The sequence below is a fragment of the Rhincodon typus genome, chromosome 2 (assembly GCF_021869965.1).
Source record: "Rhincodon typus isolate 14 chromosome 2, sRhiTyp1.1, whole genome shotgun sequence".
Taxonomy (NCBI): domain Eukaryota; kingdom Metazoa; phylum Chordata; class Chondrichthyes; order Orectolobiformes; family Rhincodontidae; genus Rhincodon; species Rhincodon typus.
Genome location: NC_063333.1, coordinates 32,282,237 through 32,305,440, shown reverse-complemented (window position 1 = coordinate 32,305,440; position 23,204 = coordinate 32,282,237). Strand labels below are relative to the sequence as shown.

Here is a 23,204-nt window from a genome sequence, read left to right as displayed (position 1 = left end):
CCTGCTGTGTTCATCCAGCTCTGCACCTTGTTGTCGAGGACATAGGCCTAGTTTGCTCATGGAACAATTTTGCTATCCTCATGATCAGTCTGGTGAACTGAGGTCAAAATATTTTTTTTTCAAGAGCGGTTCTTGAAATTTTCTCAAGGGCTACTTTTGATTTTTTGGGATTTCCTTTTGGTTTTCAGGGGCACCTTTTCATTACACTAACTCATTTATCACATAATGTAGGAACAACACCTTTTGTATTCATGTTGACACGCAGGGTATCTGGACTCACATACAAAGGGAATTATCAACTTACCAAAATTCACAATCATTATCAACTCTCCATTAAACATAAAGCTCAACACAAAAAAATTAATTTCCTTGACACTGCAGGGTTTAAATTGCTATAAGACCACAAGCATAATTCATCAACTAAAGCTTTATTTTTCAAAGAAACTGGTGCGCATGTAAAGCTATCACCCAAAACGTGTCTTCCACAGACTGGGTAAGGTCACAACTGCAGCATTTCTTTTGCATACACATAGATGGAACATTCTACCCCATCAGTTACAACCTTTAGACTCAATCATAGATTTAAATTTAAAAATTGACAGTGTTCATTACAATAGCATCCACTACATTTTTCCCCACTTGTACCTCCTGAACTTGTTCAACCTTAAGCTAGAAATTCTATACTATCTTGCAAGGAATTCATGACCTTAGTTCCCAGTTAGCTTATTGTTCCTTTGTTGACAGGTTGAAAATAACTTTCCGTGCCCATTGTAGCACTTTCTCTCATTTGCAGCCTTCTTTTCACCCATCGCCTTCTCTTGCAGCCTGCTTCTCCCCAAAAACTCCCATAAAACCATAAGATAAAGGAGCAGAATTAAGCCATTCAGCCCATCGAGTCAGCTTTGCCATTCTATCGTAGCTGATATGTGGATTCCAACACAAATTGATCCAAAAAAAATTTGTAGACATTCCACAAATTCTCTTTCTTGAGTTCCGTTACGAACCTGCTTTTCCCTGTCCACCTGCATATTGAAGTCCCCCATGATTATTGTAATAGTTCCTTTCTTACATGCCTTTTCCCTTTCCTGATTTATTTTCTTCCCCACATCTATGCCAGGAGGCCTGTACACAACTCCCATCAGGGTCTTTGTGATTCCTTAACTCTAACCACACAGATTCTATGCCTTCTGACTCTATATCAGTTCTTGCCAACGATTCAATGTCATTTCTGACTCACAGACAAGCCGCCCCTCTGCTCTTCTGCCTGTCCTTTCTATAGGACACGTATCATTGGATATTGAGTTCCCAGCCCTGATCCCCTTGGAGCCACGTCACTGTGATATCCACAACATCATTTCCACTAAATTCAATCTGTGCTTTAAGCTCATATGGTACACTGTGTGCATTTAAGTACAACACCCTCAGACCTACATTGACCACCCTCTTTTCATAGTTGTCCCCTTATATGCTGTGCCTGAAGTTAGATTCCTGACCCTTTCCATACTCTCTGTCCTATTACTTATTCTGGAATCATTAGGAACCTTTGCTGAGCCCTCCCCTCCTCTTTAATATTTTCAATCATTTTCCATACAACTGAACCCACTTCAACTTCCTTCATTGATCTCTGTCTCTTGAAATAATGATATAACCAAGCATTTTCTAACAATTTGCCAGGGTTAAACTGAGTAGCTTGTATTACTCAGGCTATCCCATCTTCTCTTTTTAAGAGTGCTACAATGTTATGACTTTGTCAGTTCTCCAGCAGTGGGTCTATGGATGGAGAGGATCAGACAATGATGGACAAAACATCCTCTACTTTTCCTTTGATTCTGTTAACTAGCATGAAATACATTTTATTCAAAGCATAGGTGGTTTATCCATTTTCAAAGCTGCCAAATACCCTAATATTTTGTCCCTGACTATTTTTATCCCATCCAATATTTCACAACCCTGCTCCTCAGCTGTGATGCTTTCTTCAGTCACAACATTTGTAATGGAATAAAACAAAGCACTGATGTTTCATGTTGGCAGGCAAGAAACAGGAGCTGGGACAGTTTCCAGGTCTTAAATCCAAACTAAGGGGTAACAATCTCTCAGTGGGATCATAATGGAGGTGGTCCTTTAGTTGCTGTCAAATTATGTGCAGAAAATGGGTTTGTGAAGCAGGAGGGATGATCAAAGGCCATTCAGCTTGAGAAGATCAACAAATTGCAGTATGGGTAATTTCCTGAGATGCCACTTCAACATGGAGGTATCCCATCACCAGTTCCTTAAAAACTTTAAATAAGTATTAGAAAAGGCAGCCAGCCCATCATGGAGTGTGACACATGTATGTACGTGCATGCATGTCTGCATGCATGTGCATGTGTCTGTGTGCGCATGCACACGTGTGTGTGTGTGCATGTGCTCACACATTGTGTGTAAGTACCTGTATGTCTGTGTGTATCTGTCTGTGTGCGAGGGCTTGTCTGTGTGTGAGTGCTTGTGTGTGTGAATGCATGTCTGTGTGTGTGTGTGCATGTCGGTGTGTGTGTGTGTGTGTATGTGTGTGTGTGTGTTAGGAGATCTAGGAGGAGTTAAGAGTTCCTCAAGAGTTGCAATTCTTAGCAACTCTTTTTTAATTCATTCACAGGTAGTGTTTTTTTGGAAGTAAGAAAATAAAAATGCCCCAGTTCTGAGGAAGGGTCACCGGACCCGAAATGTTAACTCTGTTTTCTCCTCCACAGATACTGCCAGACCTGCTGAGCTTTTCCAGCAACCTTGTTTTTGTTCCTGATTTACAGCATCTGCAGTTCTTTTGGTTTTTATAAAAATGCCTCCCTCGTTATAATCCTGCAAAGAAGTTCTGGAGCTGAGATGACTTATATTGCTGTGGGTCTGAAAGCACATGTGAGCCAGACCAGGTAAGGATGCAAGTTTCCTTCCCATACACTTCCATTAGGGAAGGAGACTGCCATCCTTACCTGGTCTGACCTATATGTGACTCCAGACCCACAGTAACATGGTTGACTCTTAACTGACCTTTCGGCAATTTGGGATGAGCAATAAATGCTGGCCCAGCCAGAAATACCGACATCCCATGAATGAATTTAAAAAAGTTGCTAAGAATTGCAATAAGATGGCACAATGTTCTGCAAACAAAAGGCAGTGGTTTCATGATCATCATTCGACTCTCTGTTCCAGAATTTTATTGGATTTAAATTCCAGAATCTGCCAGGGCAGGATTCAAACTTGGGTGCCTAGAATATTACCTAGGTCTCTGGGTTAATAATCGAGTGGTAACACTAACAGACTAGTGCCTCCCCCTGTTAAAATCCTGCAAAAAGGTCCTAGAGCTGTGATGACTGACTTCCAACAAGCACAAGCGTCTTCCCTTGTACCGCATATGACTCTAACCAGTAGGACTTGCCCACAATTCCCATTGACTCCAGTTTTGATAGGGCTCCTTAATGCCACAGTCAGTCAAACGTGGCCTTAATGACAAGAACAAATACCTCACCTTTTGATCATATTTAAACTGAGGCTGTAATGAGGTCAAGTTCTGACTGGCATTGATGGAATTCACACTGTGCATCAGTGAGCAGATTATTCTGATGTAATTGTTGTTTGGTAGCACTGTTGAAAACCCCCTTCCATCACTTTACAGCTGATTGAGCATAGACTAATGGAGTAGTAGTTGGCTGGATTGGATTTATCTTGTCCCTTGTGCATCAAACATACCTGGACAATTTTCCACATTGTTGTGTAGATCCCAATGTCTAACTGTACTGGAACAGTTTGTCTTTGATTTTATTTGATATATTGTTGTCACATGTACCTAAGTACAGTGTAAAGTTTTGTTTTGCAGTACAGGCAGATCATAACATACAAGGACATACAGATCATAGGGTGTCTAGACAGAGCGAGGCATACAAGGTTACAGCTGCACAAGAGGTGCACAAAGCAAGATCAACTTTAGATGTAAAATTAGAGAGGTCCATTCAGCAGTCTAATAACTGCAGGGAAGAAGCTGTTCTTGAACCTGTTGGTGCAAGTGTTCAAGCTTCTGTATCTTCTGCCTGACGGAAGAAGTTGAAAGAGAGTATTATCGGGGTGGGAGGGGCCTTTGATGATGCTAGCAGCCTTTCCACAGCAACGAGAAGTGTACATGGAGTCCATGGATGGGAGGTTGGCTTCCGTGATGTTCTGGGTTGTGCACACAGCTTTCTGTAGTTTCTTATAGTCCTGGACAGAGAAGTTGCCATACCAAGTCGTTGTGCACCTGGTTAGAATGTTTTCTATGGTGCATCTGTAGAAGTTGGTGAGGGGCCTTATGGACATGCCTAATTTCCTAAGCCTCCTGAGGAAGAAGGGGCATTGTTGTGCCTTCTTGACCATCGCATCCACGTGGGAGTTCCAGGACAGAGTGTTGGTTATCATCACTCCTAGGAACTATGGAATGACAACTTCTGGAGCACATATCTTCGGTACCATTGCCAGAATGTTGCCAGAGCCCATTGCATTTGATGTATCTAATGCTTTCAGTTGTTTTTTGATATCATATGGAGTGAATCATATTGGCAGAAGCCTGGCATTGAATAATGCCTGGGACCTTAGGATATATCATCTTTTTGGCACTTCTGGCTGAAGATAAATGCAAATATTTCAGCCTTGTCTCTTGCACTGATGTACTAGGATACCCCATCATTGGGGATGGGGATATTTATGGAGCATAAACCTCCAGTTAGTTGTTTAATGGTCCACCATGATTTATGATTTGTGACATGACTGCAAAGCTCAGCTCTGATCTATTGATTGTGGCACCACTTAGTTCTGTCTATTGTATGCTGCTTCCACCAGCTGACATGCAAGTACTCCTGGGTTATACCTTCACCAGGTTCATTCCTCATTTTTACGTATCTTTGGTGCTGCTCCAACTGAGATGGGAAGGGTTGGCCTGGAACTGAGTCTGCAGAGTTTGATGCAGCTACCTGCAATTGACAGGCCATCAATATCAACACCATCTCAGGATATCCCAGGAATCTGTCTTCTACCTAATGACCACTATTGAAATTTTAAATTTCAACGTGTGTTTTTAAAAGAGTAAAAAGCTGCAAAAATGTCTGCAAAAATAAATCTAGTGCCATCTGCACTCTGGAATGTCACACCTGCAGATGTCAAAGAAGTTTCAAATGGAGAAATGCATAAACTAAACTTTAATCACCAGTGATCATCTCAGACTGTGAACATAATAGTTAAAAATGACAGTCGTGTGGATGAGAGACATTCTGTGTTTTCCCCTGTCAAAAATGCACAGGGACAGTGGTAAGAAGATAACTTTAACCCTGGTTTGTGCATCTTAGTGGCCTGATGCCCTAATCTGTAAAGGTTATAGATTTGAGAAAAGCCATCAAACTCCCCCGCAATACAGCTAAAGATAAGGCAAAGACACTTTCTTTCTTTGAATCCTGCCAGCAAGTGTTGAAACACTTTTGTCTTAGTTCTTTTCAATCAACCTTTAAGGTCAATAATCTCAAAACTGACTGTTCAACTAACAACATCAAGGCAACTGGTAGTAATCCCCAAGGCCCTCTTGTAGCACAGTGGCAGTGTCCCTACCCCTAGACCTGGAGACAAGTCCCACCTGCTCCAGACTTTGTGACCTTGATTTGACCCCACAGAAGATATATAAGAATTAGAGTGAGTAAGTTTTCACATTGAAACCAAAAACAAAACTGTTAAAGTCTTTTTCGAGTTTGCATTGCCATAGTATACAGACGTCTGCATTCAGCACTAGGACATTTCTTGCAGAATTAGGGAATTTACTTTCAAGGAGTTAAAAGTTCTCTCCTTTTGACAGTTAGAAGAGTTAGTGAGACACTTTCCTGAAGAAATTCTCCTTTAGTCGCGCCCAAACAACTAGAAAGGATAAATTTGGAGGGAGTGATACAAAACTGAGCATCCCAGGAGTGAGAGAAATATTGAGAGCCCTTCTCAAGACTGGAATTTTGCTGTTAAGATGAAATGTGAGTCCAAAAGGCCTATGTCTTTTAACTGTTGAAAGATGGCACACATTAGGGCACTTAGAATTATCAGGGTGCATACACCCCATAGGAGTCAGTCACAGAGTATAGCAGACCAGAGATGTCCTGCAGCTTTTTTAAAAGCAAAATCCAAGTAATGTGGTCAAAATTTTAATAGGCACAGAAAACAAGAGAAGGGGCAGTTATTAAAACTTAAATCTCATTGAACGGCCTCAGTGTTATCATCACTCAAACATAAGTCACTCATGTCACTCAATGGCAACAGATCACTCAGAACATTGCCAATTTCTTGTAAAACTATTCTCAGTAGAACTGCAGGAGTCCCATCTTTCTTTGAATTTCCCAGAGATGATTATTCTCTACATACATCAGATTTGACCAAAAATATACAGATGGCAGGTAATCTATAATCTTTACATAACCTCTGTAAAGTAGCATTAATCGCAAGCCATTTTCGCAATGGAAAGTCGTACTCAGTCTCAATGGACATTTTAATGGCAGCTGTGTATGCGGTACCTTTGTATCTTGATTAATTGTTCCAACGTTAGACACTGATAATATATAAGAGCTACATTGATACTTCTTAATAAGTGGCTTAGTGTAGAGACTGTAGGAGCTCTCATGCATGGAATTTTTTTTTAGCTTACAGCCTTTGGATAACACAAATGAGTTTCCCTCTTATGAAATGCCGATTAAAACCTAAATGCTGTTGTCAAAATGTGAGACGCTGATGCCAACAGACTGAGTCAGCATCTCTCTACAGCTGCCTCTGGCTAAAAAGCAGAGAAATATTATCTGGGGAGAAATGGTACAAAAATATTTATAGTGTGTTTCTGAGCGTGTGCAGTTCAGCGTTACAAATTGGTTTGTCAGACCAGAGAATACAAGGGCAAGGGAATGGAGTAAAACTGAAGCTTGATATTGTCAGCAATAGGTTTATTAACCTGTGAATCTTTATGGATAAAATAATGAACAATCACCTCGAGAGTTACATTCTGCTTCTCCTTTTATTTTAATATATACAGTGATGACTTCTGCAGCATGGTTTTGTCTCAGTGCAGCCTGCTGTGACTGAAGCAGTAGCAACATGTTCAGTGTGGAGGACCTCCTGATTTCTCATGGCTATCAACCCCCAAAGAAAAGTTCAAAAGACAAACCCCTGCCTTCCGATGAGAACATCTATACCAGCTGCCGTTGCGAAGTGAGAGAGAACAAGCCTAGCCATGGCACAGTGAATGGATATGAGACTGACACTGGGGCCTATTCTGCCAGCAGGCATGCACGCAGTCTGGAGGGCTCCTACAGTGACAGTGAGGGCAGGGAAAGGAGTGCAAGAAGACAGGCTGGTGTCAGCTGCTGCGCTGATGTGCAGCGTTTGCCCACGTTTGCCACAAAGGAAGGAGGGTGAGTACATGAGCTGTTGCAAAATAAAAGGAAAGCCTTTACAGCATACATCTGAATGTTGTGATGTAATGTGCTGATGCTCTCCTATACAGGAATGAAGAATGCTTGTGAACAACTGGGTGCATTGCAAATGTGGTCACCTGTACTGCATTTAATGCCATTAGAATTGAGTGGAATTTACTTTTATTTCATAAATCCTTTTGAAAGCTGTTCAATGGTTTCCAATGCTGTTCGTTTCTAAATTTAACTTGAATTTATTTGGAAGATGTGAAATATTTTACAGGGATGTCTACTGCTTATTGCACAGGGGAAGCATTACAAATGACTTAAAATCAATAGCAATTGAAATTACAGAAACAAAATGCTGGGTTCCTTATGAAATGATGTTTGTGATAGTTCATTTGTTCATACTGCCTAAAAATATTATTACAATGTAAAAATCAATGAGGTGACCATCACTTAATTCACTGTTGCAAATTGCATTGCATTGTGAGTTCCATTGCAAATTTATACTATTTTCACTTGCTATACAAGGGGTCCCCAATTTACAAATGTCAGACTTGTGAATGCTCATACTTAGGAACAGATTTCGTACAGGGGTGTCATTTTAAAGATCCAACAACATGAACCATTTCTTGTACTTATGAATGGTTACTTCATATTGTCCTGCATGCTATTCCGACTTGTGGACAAATCAACTTGCAAATGGACTCAAGAATGCAACCCAGGGAATCGTCAAAAATATCACGATATTGGAAAAATGTTTCCAATCAGGTTAGCTGCCCTCATGTTTTCATGGGTAAATTCATCATGTAATAGCCTGCTAGATCATTCACATCTGTAAGATCTGTGAATGATCTGTGGGGGAGGCAGGATGGGGTGGAGAGGGGTGGTGGTGGCAGAATGTTCAGATCCCACCAGAGATAGATGGGACCTAAGATGATCAGCATTAGCCATCATGCTGGTTTCCCACACCCAATCCCAACACCAACCATTTTAAGAGAATGGGCTTTGGGATCCTGCATTCCTACAACCTCCCCCCTCCTTATGAAGGTATTGGCAGGAAGAGACAAGGAATTTCCAGTTCTCTGAAGTGATAGAGTGTAGTCTAGCTGCCTGAAGGACAGGACCAACAGCAAACCAGGGATAGGGGGAGCAGTACTCAGAGCAGAGCTACCAGCCTTCAATGCCTGACAGCCAAGTTGCATATCTAATGATAACTAATAATTAAATAATACTTTGACGCTTAACTAGTTCAGAGTCACAGTGGGGTTGGCAAATGGGTAAAAGTGGGGCCTTTCTCTGGCAATGAGCCTGTCTGGAGGGGCATTCAGCCCTGAGTGTTCTCATTCTAAACCCATCGCCATGGGAGACATGGGCCATCTTTTCCTTTCTGAGGCAAGTAGCCAGGTTCCCCAGGCATGCCTTGATCAGTATAATTTGTGCTTGGAGAGTGAGCCATTCTTTTCTGAGGTGTAGCGGGGTGTGGCTGGAGAGCAGGGGGAGCAGGGGCAGGATAAAGTCCGCCCTTGATCCTGGAAGTAGAGGCTAGTTGGTCATGGGTGTGGACAAGTGTTGAGGCAAACTGGTTAAAATGCCCACATCAGTTCTCCAGGGCTTTGTGCCAGATATTTTACAACTTTTGAGGTCCCATGCTGCTCACCTCTCACACTGTCCACTCACATCATATGGCGCTACATATACCCCCAATACCACATCCATACCAATGCACACACCCCACGGACCACACACTCTCATCATCCCCATGCCAGCTCCATGTCCACCTATGCTCGTGCCAACCCCAATAGCTCCTCACATTCCTCATGCCAATGCATATTGCCCACCTACCTCTATAGCCTGTCACACCCTCCATGAGACTTCCATTGCCACTCATCCAGTAATCACTGTGGGCAAATCTCAGGCATTATGTGAAAACAAAGCTTCTAAAAATCTAATATATCTCTTACCTATCCAATCTTAATGGTGACAATCATGAAATCCAAGCTCTATTCAGACACCAAATTCAAGACAGATAATCATATTTTTTTTTTCTTTACACTGTCAACTGTGAATGCAGACCCCCTACTTAGATAAATGTCACCTTTGAAACTCAGTCAAGCATTCAAACCAACGTGAAAATGTAAACGAGGAAGCCCTATTGAAACTAAACAAACAGGATCATTTTATTTTAATCTATACCAGATGTACTGTCAATCAAAGCAGTCAACAGAGGTTTCCTTAAAGGCTGCAGCCTTTTTATTTGCTTAAATCTTGGGTATTGAGAAACCTTTGATCCTGAAATCGTAACAGACTTTTATCGGCCCTTCAAGAGCATTTACATGTAGTCCATCAATTCTTGACTCCCACATTATGAGTTAAGGCTTTTGCAAGAGCCCAAATGGAGTCTGTTTTAACTCTGTATGAAGTGCACATGGCTCTGCTGAGTTCAGTTTCCTTTGTGCATGATTTATATTCCACCTCCCTCCCTCCACCCCCACCCTCCACACCACCAACACCTGAAGGCAACTAGTCTGTCCAAAATGGAGGGGGGCAGTGAGGTAAGGGCAGGTCTTCTGGTTTTGAAACTTCCTTCACAATTATCCATCTATAAAGTTGGCTTAAAATTAACTCTACTAAGTAACATCTAAGCTATCTACAGGCCCATTGATATCTGGGTTCAAACTAGCAAAGTTAGCTGTTCTGTTCTAGAGCTAACAAGGTGTAGAAGAAGAAGGGTCCAGACCCGAAACGTCAGCTTTCCTGCTCCTCTAATGCTGCTTGGCCTGCTGTGTTCATCCAGCTCTACACCTTGTTATCTCAGATTCTCCAGCATCGGCAGTTCCTACTATCTCCGAGCTGTTCTATCCTATTCATTTGTGGGGTGTGGGTGTCGCTGGCTGGGCCAGCATTTCTTGCCCATCCCTAGTTGCCCTTCAGAAAGTGTTGGTGAGCGGCCTTCTTGAACCGATGCAGTCCTCCTGTGTAGGTTGACCCACAATGCTTTTAGGGAGGGAATTCAAGGATTTTGACCCAGTGATAGTGAAGGAACGGTGATATATTTCCAAGTCAGAATGGTGAGTGACTTGGAGGGGAACTTGGAGATGGTAGTGTTCCCATATGTCTGATGCCCTTGTCTTTCTATAGATGGAAGTGGTCATGGGTTTGGAAGGTGCTGCATGAGGATCTTTGGTGAATTTCTGCTGTGCTTCTTGTAGATAGTACACACTGCTACTACTGAGTGTCGGTGGTGGAGGGAGTGGATGCTTGTGAATGTGGTGCCAATCAAGTGGGCTGCTTTGTCCTGGATGGTGTCAAGCTTCTTGAGTGTTGTTGGGGCTGCACCCATCCAGGCAAGTGGGGAGTATTCCATCACTTTTCTGATGAAGGGTCTAGGCCCGAAACGTCAGCCTCTCTGCTCCTATGATGCTGCTTGGCCTGCTGTGTTCATCCAGCCCTGCACCTTGTTGTCTCGGATTCTCCAGCATCTGCAGTTCCTACTATCTCAGTATTCCATCACACTCCTGACTTGTGCCTTGTAGTTGGTGGACATGCTTTGAGGAGTCAGGAGGTGAGTTACTCGCCACAGTATTCCTAGCTTCTGGCCTGCTCTTGTAGCCATTGTGTTTATGTGGTGAGTCCAGTTGAGTTTCTGGTCAATGGTAACCCCCAGGATGTTGATAATGGGGGATTCAGTGATGGTAACACCATTGAATGTCAAGGGACGGTAGTTAGATTGTCTCTTATTGGTGATGGTCATAGCCTGGCATTTGTGTGACGCGAATGTCACCTGCCACTTGTCAGGCCAAGCCTGGATATTGTCCAGATCTTGTTGCATGTGGATATAGACTGCTTCAGTGTCTGAGGAGTCACGAATGGTGCTGAACATTGTGCAATCATCGACGAACATCCCCACTTCTGACCTTAAGATGGTGTGAAGTCATTGATGAAGCAGCTAAAGATGGTTGGGCCTAGGACATTACCCTGAGGAACTCCTGCAGAGATGTCCTGGAGCTGAGATAATCGACTGCCAACAACCACAACCATCTTCCTATATGTCAGATGTGACTCCAACCACCAGACAATTTGCCCCCGATATCCATTGATTCCAGTTTTGCCAGGGGCCCTCGATGCCACAATGGGTCGAATGCAGCCTTGATATCAAGCGCTGTCACTCTCACCTCACCTCTGGAATTCAGCTGTTTTGTCCATGTTAGAACCAAGGCTGTAATGAGATCAGGAGCTGAGTGGCCCTGGTGGAACCCAAACTGGGCGTCACTGAGCAGGTTATTGCTGAGCAGGCGCTGCTTGATAGCACTGTTGATAACACCTTCCATCAATTTACTGATGATCAAGAGTAGACTGATGGGGCGGTAATTGGCCGGGTTGGATTTGTCCTGCATTTTTTTGTGCACAGGATATACTTGGGCAATTTTCCACATTGTCGGATAGATACCAATGTTGTAACTGTACTGGAACAGCTTGGCTAGGGGCGCGGCAAGTTCTGGAGCACAAGTCTTCAGTACTATTGCTGTAATGTTGTCAGGACCTGTATCCTTTGCAGTATCGAGTGTCTCCAACCGTTTCTTGATATCATGTAGAGTGAATCGAATTGGCTGAAGACTGGTATCTGTAATGCTGGGTACCACTGGAGGAGGCTAAGATGGATCATCCACTCGGCACTTCTGGCTGAAAATTGCTCTGAATGCTTCAGCCTTATCTTTTGCACTGATGTGCTGGGCTCTTCCATCATTAAGGATGGGGATATTTGTGGAGCATCCTCCTCCAGTGAGTTGTTTAATTGCCCACCACCATTCACGACTGGATGGGGCAGGACTGCAGAGCTTAGATCTGATCCGTTGGTTGTGGGATCGCTTAGCTCTGTCTATCAGTTCCTGCTTATGCTGTTTGATGTGCAAGTAGTCCTGTTTGGTGGCTTCATCAGGTTGATACCTCATCTTCAAGTATGCCTGGTGCTGCTCCTGGCATGCCCTCCTGCACTCTCCATTGAACCAGGGTTGATCCCCTGACTTGATGGTAATGGTTGAGTGGGGGATACGCCGGGCCATGAGGTTACAGATTGTGCTGGAGTACAATTCTGCTGCTGTTGATGGCCCACAGCGCCTCATGGATGCCCAGTCTTGAGTTGCTAGATCTGTGCGAAGTCTGTGCCATTTAGCACGGTGATAGTGCCACACAACACAATGGAGGTTGTTCTCAATGTGAAGGCAGGACTTCATCTCCACAAGGACTGTGTGATGGTCACTCTTACCGATACTGTCATGGACAGATGCAACTGCAGCAGGCAGATTGGTAAGGATGAGGTCAGTATGTTTTTCCATCTTGATGGTTCCCTCGCCACCTGCCGCACGCCCAGTCTAGCAGCTATGTCATTTACGACCCGCCCAGCTTTGTCAGTAGTACTGCTGCCGAGCCACTCTTGGTGGTGAATATTGAAATCCCACCCCGCACCCCAGTACATTTTGTGCCCTCGCCATCCTCAGTACTTCCTCTAAGTGTTGTCCAACACTGAGGAGTACTGATTCACCAGCTGAGGGAGGACAATATGTGGTAATCAGCAGGAGGTTTCCTTGCCCATCTTTAACCTGAAGCCATGAGACTTCATGGGGTCCAGAGTCAATGTTGAGGACTGCCAGAGCAACATCCTTCCGACTGTTTACCACTGTACCACCCCCTCTCTGAGTCTGCCCTGCCGGTGGGACAGGACATATCCAGGGATGGTGATGGTGGTGCCTGGGACATTGTTTATAAGGTATGATTCTGTGAAGTATGACTATGTCAGGCTGTTGCTTTACTAGTCTGTGAGACAGCTCTCCCAATTTTGGCGCTAACCCCCAGACGTTAGTGAGGAGGATTTTGCAGGGTCGACAGGGCTGTTTTTGCCGTTGTCTTTTCCGGTGCAGAGGTCAATGCCATGTGATGCGTCCAGTTTCATTTCTTTTGCTATTGGCACTAATGGCAATACAAAGGACAAGAACAATCTTCTTCATCTTTTTTCATTCCCAATATGTTCTCTGTTTTCATAATGTCCCTGCCCCATGTCAGATGCTAATCAATGACTGAAAGGTCAGATTACCAAATTGCTAAAGGCCTCCACTTATGCAGCTCTTGATCCAACCACTGCATATTGGAGAGTAGCCTAGGGTGATTCATCGTCTATATTTATATTTTTTTCTCTCTTTTCTCTAAATGAAGAAAGTGACTTGCTGAAACCATTTGAGACACCTGTTCTCTTACACAGTGTTGCCAGGGTAGATGACTCTCCAATATTGATTTCATAATCTATGCCAACTGCTCCTGTACATCACCTATATGTCTTATCTACTCTGCTGAACATAACCTGGCTCACTTTAAAACCAAACAGTAGATGCAGGAATTTATACTGACCAAATGGTGTAATGAATGTTTTCAGTTGAAAAATTTCACATCTGGCTTCACATTCCAGGAGCCATGTCTGGCAGAGTGTGTGCTGAAAACATTTGTCCATGTTAGTACTGGTATGGTTTCTTCCATTGTTGGAATAGGGTAGTGGATCCTTTTTTTATTGCTTGATTAAGCTGTCCAGGGATCCAGGTAAGTTCTTAATCATCCATTTAGCTTCTCGCTCACCACAATGGAATTTGCCCAGTCTGTATGCTGTATGGCTTCAGTGATTACCTTTTCTTTAATCTTTTGAAGCTCTTGATCAAGGCTTTCTTTTGGTTCTTTTAATACTCTACATGGGGGAAGAATCGTTGGTTTCTTTGCTGGATGAACAGTGTTGTGACATTCAAAATCTTCAAAGAATCCAAGAGTCCTGTCAAAGTACTTTGGATACATTTGTACCAGATAATAAGTTTTTTTCTAGCTGCTATCCATTCTGGTGAAGAGTCACTGGACTTGAAACATTAATTCTGCTTTCCTCCTATGAATGCTGCCAGACTTGCTGAGTTTTACCAACAATTTCTGCTTCTGTACTAGATCTTTATTGTTTCTGATTGGAGGGCACCTTTTAAGGAGCGTATCACTTTTAACAGTGTCATCCCCTTCACCTCATGGTTTACAGAGGTCAGCTGCAGCTTCTCATAACTGCTCAGTCCCAGGATTGTCAGACCACCAGACATTTCACACAGTTTTTCCCCTCTCTCTCTGTGGCACTAATTAAGGTTGAGTTCTCTCAATTTAATTCAAACTTAAATCCAATTAAAATGGTTTAGAACTACATGCAGGCACATGCTGCCATCATGTGATATATTCTGGTTCCTAGAATCTCAAAGTAATCAAACTACTGTGCTCAAAATGCTGGAGCTTTGATGAATATATTTCTTACAGTCTCCATATGTTTGATGGACTGATGCATTGTTCCTCAGCCCCAGGCTGTAGTGTGCAGTAAATATGGCACTCTGGAGAAAGGTTCTCATTACAATTAATTCTAGCTTTGTTCTATACTCATATAAAGTTATAAAAATGATAACACAATTATTCCAAACTACATAATAAATTATTTGGCATTAGAATACAGGGCTTCCTGATTTACAAATGTCCAACTTATGAACACTTACACTTGTGAACACTATCTCATACAGGACTACAATTTTAAAGATCCAACATATGGACATTCCCTGTACTTACAATCAGTTTCTTTAGATTGCCCTGCATTGTGGTCCGACTTGCATACAAATTGACTTGAAAACGACTGCAGAATGGAACCTAGTTGCAACTCAGGGACTGCTTCTAATTGACATGTATTAAGATGCAGTCTTAGGCGACTAATTCAAGGGAGGAACTCAGCAGGAACTCAACCTAATAGTCTAATATTTTCCGTAAGATTTCTCAGTACTTGATTCAAGCATAGAACACTTTCATGTTTATGTGAACTGTCACTTATGTGTGGGATTAACTGGCACTTTTTGCATTTGTAAGATATTCGTTTTCTAGATTTATTGTTACTTTTTTTATTACTTGCAATATTACAGCAAGTTGGTAGAGCATGAATGAAACTGATCTAATGAAGAATAAATAGCAACAAGTATTTGGAACCTTATCCTACCATTTGATAAAAATTGTGCTGCAAATTCAAAGTACTGTTGTCGAGTTAGTGGGGAGATCTCCATACGAGATCCAGCTTTTGGTGTCTAACAATTACAAAGAGCCAGAGCTGATAAGCCAATATTACCGATCATAAAATGCAGATTGATGGTATCCTGTCTTGCTACTAATCTTATCAATATAACAAGATAATAGTTATTACTTTCTCCATTCAGAGTGTGAACATTGATGGACTCTGAAATTTAAATATTGCAATATTGTACAGAACAGCAAAGTCACCAACTATCACGCCCACATCATTGTATTATAATGTTACTCATTGTACTTGACAAGTGATATGATCCTAGGGTTACCAATAAGACTGATTAGATAATAGGTTAGGTTACAGTTATAGCAGCATGTTCCTATTATAGAAAGCTACCAAGAGCATCCAACATAGATTTACCAGAATGATGCTAGAGATGGAAAACTACAGTTATGATGAGAAACTTCAGATACTGCGACTGTCTCCACCAGAAACAGATTCTTAAATGGAAACGGAAAAATGTTATCTCTCCTGTTTGGGCTCTTGGTAATGAAGTAGGTGATAACATTATAATTAAGATTTTAAGAAATTTTTAGGGAAATTTCTTTTTATAGTGCATTCTTGGAATTCGGAATGCTTTGTCACAAGGAATTGCTTTGATTGGAACCATTGCTGATTTTAAAGGAAAATAAATAATCAAAACATTGTGGATGTACCTACCCCAAACTGACTGCAACAGTTCAAGGAGGCAGCTTATCACCATTTTCTCAAAGGCAACTGGGGATGGGCAATAAATGCTGGCCCGGCCAGAGATGTCAGCATCCTTTGAGTGAGTACTTACTTCCTCAGGAGGCTAAGGAAATTCAGCATGTCCATAAAGACTGTTTTTATAGATGTATTTTTATAGATATACCTTAGAAAGTATACCATCCGGATGCTTCACTTCTTGGTATGACACATGTCAAACTTCCATCCATTGACTCCATCTATACTTCTCGCTGTCTCAGAAAGGCAGCCAGCATAATCAAAGACCTCTCCCACCCCAAGTTATGACCTCTTCCAACCTCTTCCTTTGGGCAGATGGTACAAAAGCTTAAACAAAGGTACCAACAGATTCAAGAACAGCTTCTTCTCCACTGTTATTAGATTTCTGAATGGATCTCCCAAATTTTAAAGTTAATGTTGATCTCGATCTTTGTGTACCTTCTCAGCAGCCATAACATTACATTCTTCACTCTGTTCTATTAACCTAATGCACTTTGAATGGCATAATCTGCCTGAATTGCATGCAAAACAAAACTTTTCACTGTACCTAGGTACACACGACAACAATAAATCAAATCAAATCCAAACTAAGAGGAAGATTCATGAAAATGGGGAGAAAACCAGATGGTGGGAAATAATTTTGAATAAAGAGCTAGCACAAAGCACAAAAGACTGAATGACCTACTTCTAAAATGTTAACTTCAATGGCTCTATAGTTTTATGTTATGAATTTCTAGCCGCCCAATTATAAGTAACATTATAGAGTTATGGAAAAGAGACAGGGAATGATAATAGAATGAACAAATATTTGTTGTAAAAAAGAGATTTGAACTATTGAGATTAATTCCACTGAACACAGTAGAACAGCTTGAAACTATGAACCATTTTGAGAAGGTAATTAATAATTGATGAATCAGTAACAAGGGGCAAAGCTATAAGATCATAAAATGAAGAAGATGGAAACTTGAAGAATATTTTTTTCCACACATGAAATGTTTTCTTACAAGTGGCTGTTGGGGCGGAGACTAAACTAAAACTTCAATGCACATTGTGTAATATTCAAAAAGGAAAAACATATAAGCGTACAAAAAAGGGGGCTTATGGTTCAGTGGTAGTGTCCCTACCTCTGAGCCAGGAGGCCTGGTTTGAAATCTCACCTGCTCCAGAGGTGTGAAATAATATTTCTGTACAGATTGATTAGAAAATATCTACAAGAAAAGGGGGAAGGAAATAAAATTGGAAAAGACCGTACCTGTTGAACTGAGCGCTGGTACAAATGCAGTAGGGCTGAATTGGCAAGCAGCGTACTGAACTTGCTGTTAATCTGCACACTTGATCTGACCCCCATGCAGCAGAGACAAGAATGCTATTAATAGCCAATAGGCTCTGGTTATATTGGTGTTTGAAACCCAGTTATGTCTCATGTTCGCAGTCGCTTTGTGTTTGATTTCTATTAGTCTAGTGGCAAGAGGGATTGTCCAAATAGATTATGGTGATTGTATGGTTTACCTTACAGTTCAGCTGGTGTAGAGGGTGGGCTGCTCAATTCTCAGTCTTAAACACTGGCAGGACTGTAGATTCTTCAGTATCCTCTGACAAGCTAGAAATACTAGATGGGGCAGATAGAAACCATTTCCTCTGGAGGCCGAAGTCCATAACAATTGCACATGACTATGACTTTAGAACGAGGCATTTGAGGTGTTGTTAGAAACATAGAAAATGTCTGGCACAGAAGGTGGTTATTCAGTCACCATGTCAATGGATGCTACAAAATAGTTATCCAGTCCAAATCCTCTTTCCTGATCTTGCTTCTTAGCCTCATAAGTTACAGCAGGTCAAGTGCATACAATTTTAAAATGTGATAAGGGTTTTTGCCTTGAGAAATTGTTAGTCAGTCTGTTCAGATATACTATAACATAATCACGGAACAGGTGGGTCTTGAACGCAGACCTCCTGATTCAGGGGTAGGGACATTATCACTGCACCAAAGACTCTTGGGTTTTTGCCTGTACCACCCATACATCTTCAGCTATTTCATGAATGACCTTCCCTTTATCATTAGGTCACAAGTGGGAATGATTGCTGATGATTACACAATGTTCAGCACCATTCATAACACCTTGGATACTGAAGCACTCCATGTAGCTAGAATTGGATGACATTCAAATCGAGGTTAATCAGTGAAAAGTAAAATCCAAACCACGCAAGTGCCAGATAATGACTATCTCCAACAAGAGAGAGCCTAACCATCACCCATTGATATGCAATGGTGTTACCATCACTGCATTCCCCCACTATCAACATTCTGGGGTTACCATTGCCTAGCAACTGAATTGAACTTGCCATATAAATACTGTGGCTACTAGAGCATGTCAAAAACTAGGAATTCTGCAATCTACAAGTGACAAGTCAGGAGTTTGATGGAATACTCTGCGCCTGCCTAGATGAGTGCAGCTCACACAACACTCAAGAAACTTCACACTATCCAGGACAAAGCAGCCCACTTGATTGGTACTTAATTTGCCACGTGCAACATTCACTGCCCTCACCACTGATCCATGGTATGTATCATCCACAAGATACAATTCAGCAACTCATCCAGGCTCTTTCAATAACACTTTCCAACCCCCCTACCAATAAGAAGGACAAGGGAAGCAGATGCATGAGAACACCACTGTAGGATCGTGTTCAATAACAACTGAGATCAGTGAGTGGCAAAAATAGCCTCTTTATTGAGCATTTGCAGTAGCACAGCTTGAGGTGGCGATGGAATCCAAAGTACAGTTTAACAGTGATAGTAGGAACTGCAGATGCTGGAGAATCCGAGACAACAAGGTGCAGGGCCGGATGAACACAGCAGGCCAAGCAGCATCATAGGAGCAGAAAGGCTGACGTTTCGGGCCTAGACCCTTCTGATGAAGTTTTTATATACATTAAAATTTTAGCATTATGATGACATATAGTTGTATCTATTGTACACAGATTTGTGTGACATCTGTCCTGGGGAAGCAGAAGATGGTTTAAGCACTTGCTAAATGCTGGCTGTTACTCCAAATGGGATTAGAATGTCTGTCTGGTCTGTTCAGATATACTATAATTAAGAGGTGTTAGTCCTTTTGTCTTTAAAGTTAGTAATGTTAGTAAAAATACCAGCCCTATATGATCTAAATAATTGAGAAATTATGCATGTACTAAATAAAAGTATAGAGGATATTAAATTGATCTCCCGCAGCTGGGTCATGAAATTTTATTAACTATTGTTAGTTTTGACAGTTCTTACACATTCATTCATGTAGATTCACAGAAGCACTGTTTTGATATAATTTTCTTAAAGGGGTAGCGGCTCTATTTAATGTGCATTTAAAAAGTACATACTAGTGGAGGAAACTGTTTGATGTTTTGCAACCTATTCAGGTCCTGAGAGACAGTTGCTAAGGACTAATTAATATTATAATCTATCCATAGTTCCAAGTGAGTTATGAAGATGCGATGGAGGGGTTGGCATTGTTCTGAGTAGGTTACAGTATTAAAACATACAGAAACAGGTTTAAACGCTGCTTGCAGCATGGGGTTAATAAGATTTGAAAGGTGTAAAGAAGTAGCAATGGGTTGGAAGAGATGTTTATTTAGTTTAATGCAGTTTTATGGATGAATGAATGGAAATGCGGTATAATAAACATGGAGTGCTTGTAAGTGAGTTGATAAAGAGAATCATAATATAATATCTCTCACCAACATATTCAAGTATGTATTTTCAACTTGAGTCCATGCTCCACACCATCCTAACTTGGAAATATATCACTGTTTCTGGGTCAAAATCCTGGAACTCCTTTCCAAACAAGCATGTGTTTCTACTGAAACCAAACAGACTGCAGTCTTTCGAGAAGGCAGCTCACTACCACTTCTCCATGGCATTGAGGGATGGGCTGACATGGGCTGCCACACCCACATCCATGGACAACTTATTTTTTTAATAGCCCCCTTTCAGTGAGTTCTAAGCTCTACTACACTCTGGGCAAACCAATTTGTCAACCCCTCTTTCATTCTTCTTTCAACTGTTTGCCCTTAGTTATTGAGATCTTTAAAAACGGAAATAAAGTCTTTGCAATCCACCTTTTCCAGTTCTCTCATAAACATTTAAGCACGTCAGTTATAGCTCCCTTACCTGTTACAAAAGAAAAAGAAAGTCTTCTTCTTATACAAAATAGAAACAGAAAATAAAACAAAGAACTTTGGATACTACAATCTGAAAAAATAAACAGAAACTCAGTTGGTCTGGCAGCAGCTGTGGAGAGAGAAACAGAGTTAACATTTCAGGTCCAGTTCTGTGGAAGGGTCACTGGACAGTTGGCTCTGCTTTCTCTCCACAGATGCTGCCTGATCTGTTGAGTTTCTCCAGTGTTTTTCTTTTAGAAATAGAAAATATTCAATTTACTGCACAGAGTAGATTGTACAGCTCCCCAGTGCTGGATTTGCATGCACTAGGGGGGGCAGTTCTGCAGTGTGTTGTCCCGTACATTTGCCATTTCACTGCCCACTTGAATAGTCCATTCATGTTGAAAATGGTTGCATAATGGGAATATTACTTTCGAACTGGTAATCCAGAGGCCTGGACTAATGTTCCAGAGACATAAATTCAAATTTTACCAGGGCAGCAAGATAAATTTCAATTAAATTAATTAATCTGATATGAATTACTGGTCATCATTAATAATAATCATGAAACTACCAGAGTATCATTAAAAACACATCTGAATCACTAATGTCCTTCAGGAAGTTCCTTTCCTAATAAAAATAGAACTAAGGCTTTTTTACAATTGAGGTCCCATCCATGGAAACTACACCCAATACACAGGGCTCATCAACACTTCTTGTTACCTCCTCAAAAACATTCAATCAAGTCAACCAGTCAGAAACTTACTGACTGTGCCTCATTCATCCATGTCTTTTTTAATGACAATTTTTACCATGCATGAGTCATTTTTTCGGTTGACAAAGGAAGCACTTCTTCACACAAGTCCCCAGAGACACCAAGACTAGGACAATGTGAAATTTTGAAACAGAGAGTGATAGGTTTTTAACAATAAAAACAGAAGTTGCTGGAAAAGCTCAGCAGGTCCAGTGACCCTTCCTCTGAACTAAGGGTCACTAGACTCGAAACGTTAACTCTGATTTTTTCCTTCACAGATGCTGCTAGACCTGCTGAGCTTTTCCAGCAACTTCTGTTTTTGTTACTGATTTACAGCATCCGCAGTTTTTATTTAGTGATAAGTTTTTGTTAGGTAAAGATATTAAGTGAACCAAGTTAAGTAAATATAGTTAAGATGCAGATCTTGCATGATCTAATTTTCCAGATGGCTAAATGACCTACTCCTGTTCCCATTTGTTGCACTGTTTATCTGGGTCTTTGGCATCTATCACCAGCCTTAAATTTTTAGACACTAATATATGTAGGCCAACAGGAATGTAAAGGGACTCAGATTCATCTATGATAATACAGTTTTTTTTTTAGTCCTACAATATAGCTGTGATAATTCTCATTCGAAGAGGTACAAACCGGGCAAACCAAGTACACAAAGTGCATTGGGAGAAATATTGGGCAGAATTCTAAACTGATAGCCCCTGGCCAAATGGCAGGTTATTTGCTGGTCAGGATGCTGGACTCTGCAGTCAGCTTTGCCACAGCATCAGCATTCCCCTTCAAGAAGGAAGGGCAAATAGGACGACCCTCCAATCTATCAAAGGGATGATTTCAAATTGAAGGGCCCACAGCTGAGATTACAGGGATTCAGCCTCATATGGATTTCTAAGTCTAGAGGCAGGCCTGGCAAAGTTGGTCCTCCATCTCTCACTCTTACCTGCAGTTCCTCTTCTGGGATCTGAGGGACCACAGTGAGGAGATCTGCCCCAAGGAGCAGAGGACGAGCGAAAACCTCTCCAACCAAACTATGGGACATGTGAGTGGCTGAGGATGTCGGCTGGAGTGTATTGCCTCCAACCTGGAGACAGTGCACTTCAAGAGCCAAGCCACTCACCCTGAGTTGTCCAGCATTCTCCTGCTCTGCACGCATCAGATCAACACACCTCGGAGCTCCACTTCTCTCTTTCTGCCCTCTCTGCAAGCACCTCATACCCCATTGGAACAGACGACACTCACCTTCACCCTCAATCTATTACCCCCTTTACACCTATATGTCACAGTCACCCTCTGGCAAATACTTCCTCCTCTCCAAACCACACAAGTCACTACTAAGATGCAGAACTCTCTACCTTCTACCCTTGTTGGAGAAGACAGGACACAACTTTGGTTAAAGTCATGGTTTGTGGCGTGGTGTTTGTAGGTGGGAGGTATATGCAGTGACACCCACTTGATCCACTGGGAAAGAGGTTTTGATCCAGGAGGCTACACGTGTCAGCAGTACCCTGCATAAAAGCCTGAGAGTCCTGAGGTATTGTACTCAGCCATGTTAAGAGAAGTGTTCCTGTGCCTGCAAACTCTTGGTTTGGAGTTTTGTCTCTGTAAAGATGAATCTCAGGGCAAGATTACGCCAGTAACAATGCAGTCCTAATATGAGGGTACAAAGTGGATGGCTTGGCTGAAGGGGCAAAGGGGCAGAAATTAGAAACTAGTGTTGTTGAGCCTGTATAAAATGTTTGTTAGGCCACCATATGGAACTTTAGTTAGGCCATATTTGGAATATTGTACACAGTTCTGGTTACCACATGACCAGGAGGATGTGGAGGCTTTGGAGAGGTACAAAAATAGTGTACCAGGATTTTCCTGGTTTAGAGGGTATTAGCTATGAGGAGAGATTGGATAAACTTGAATCAGAGATAGTAGGAACTGCAGATGCTGGAGAATCCGAGACAACAAGGTGCAGGGCTGGATGAACACAGCAGGCCAAGCAGCATCATAGGAGCAGAGAGGCTGACGTTTCGGG

At 41.8% G+C, this 23,204-nt stretch overlaps 1 protein-coding gene across 3 annotated transcripts in view; it reads left to right on the top strand.

The window, feature by feature from the left end:
- Nucleotides 1-23,204, top strand: part of jcada (junctional cadherin 5 associated a) — a 175,816-nt gene that overhangs the window by 98,163 nt on the left and 54,449 nt on the right. For all 3 annotated transcript variants that reach the window (XM_020530480.2, XM_048618521.1, XM_048618527.1), the window contains one exon: nucleotides 7,049-7,427. In XM_020530480.2, the coding sequence (XP_020386069.2) occupies nucleotides 7,111-7,427 (317 nt within the window). In that variant the 5' untranslated portion in view covers nucleotides 7,049-7,110. The remainder of the gene's footprint in view (nucleotides 1-7,048; nucleotides 7,428-23,204) is intronic.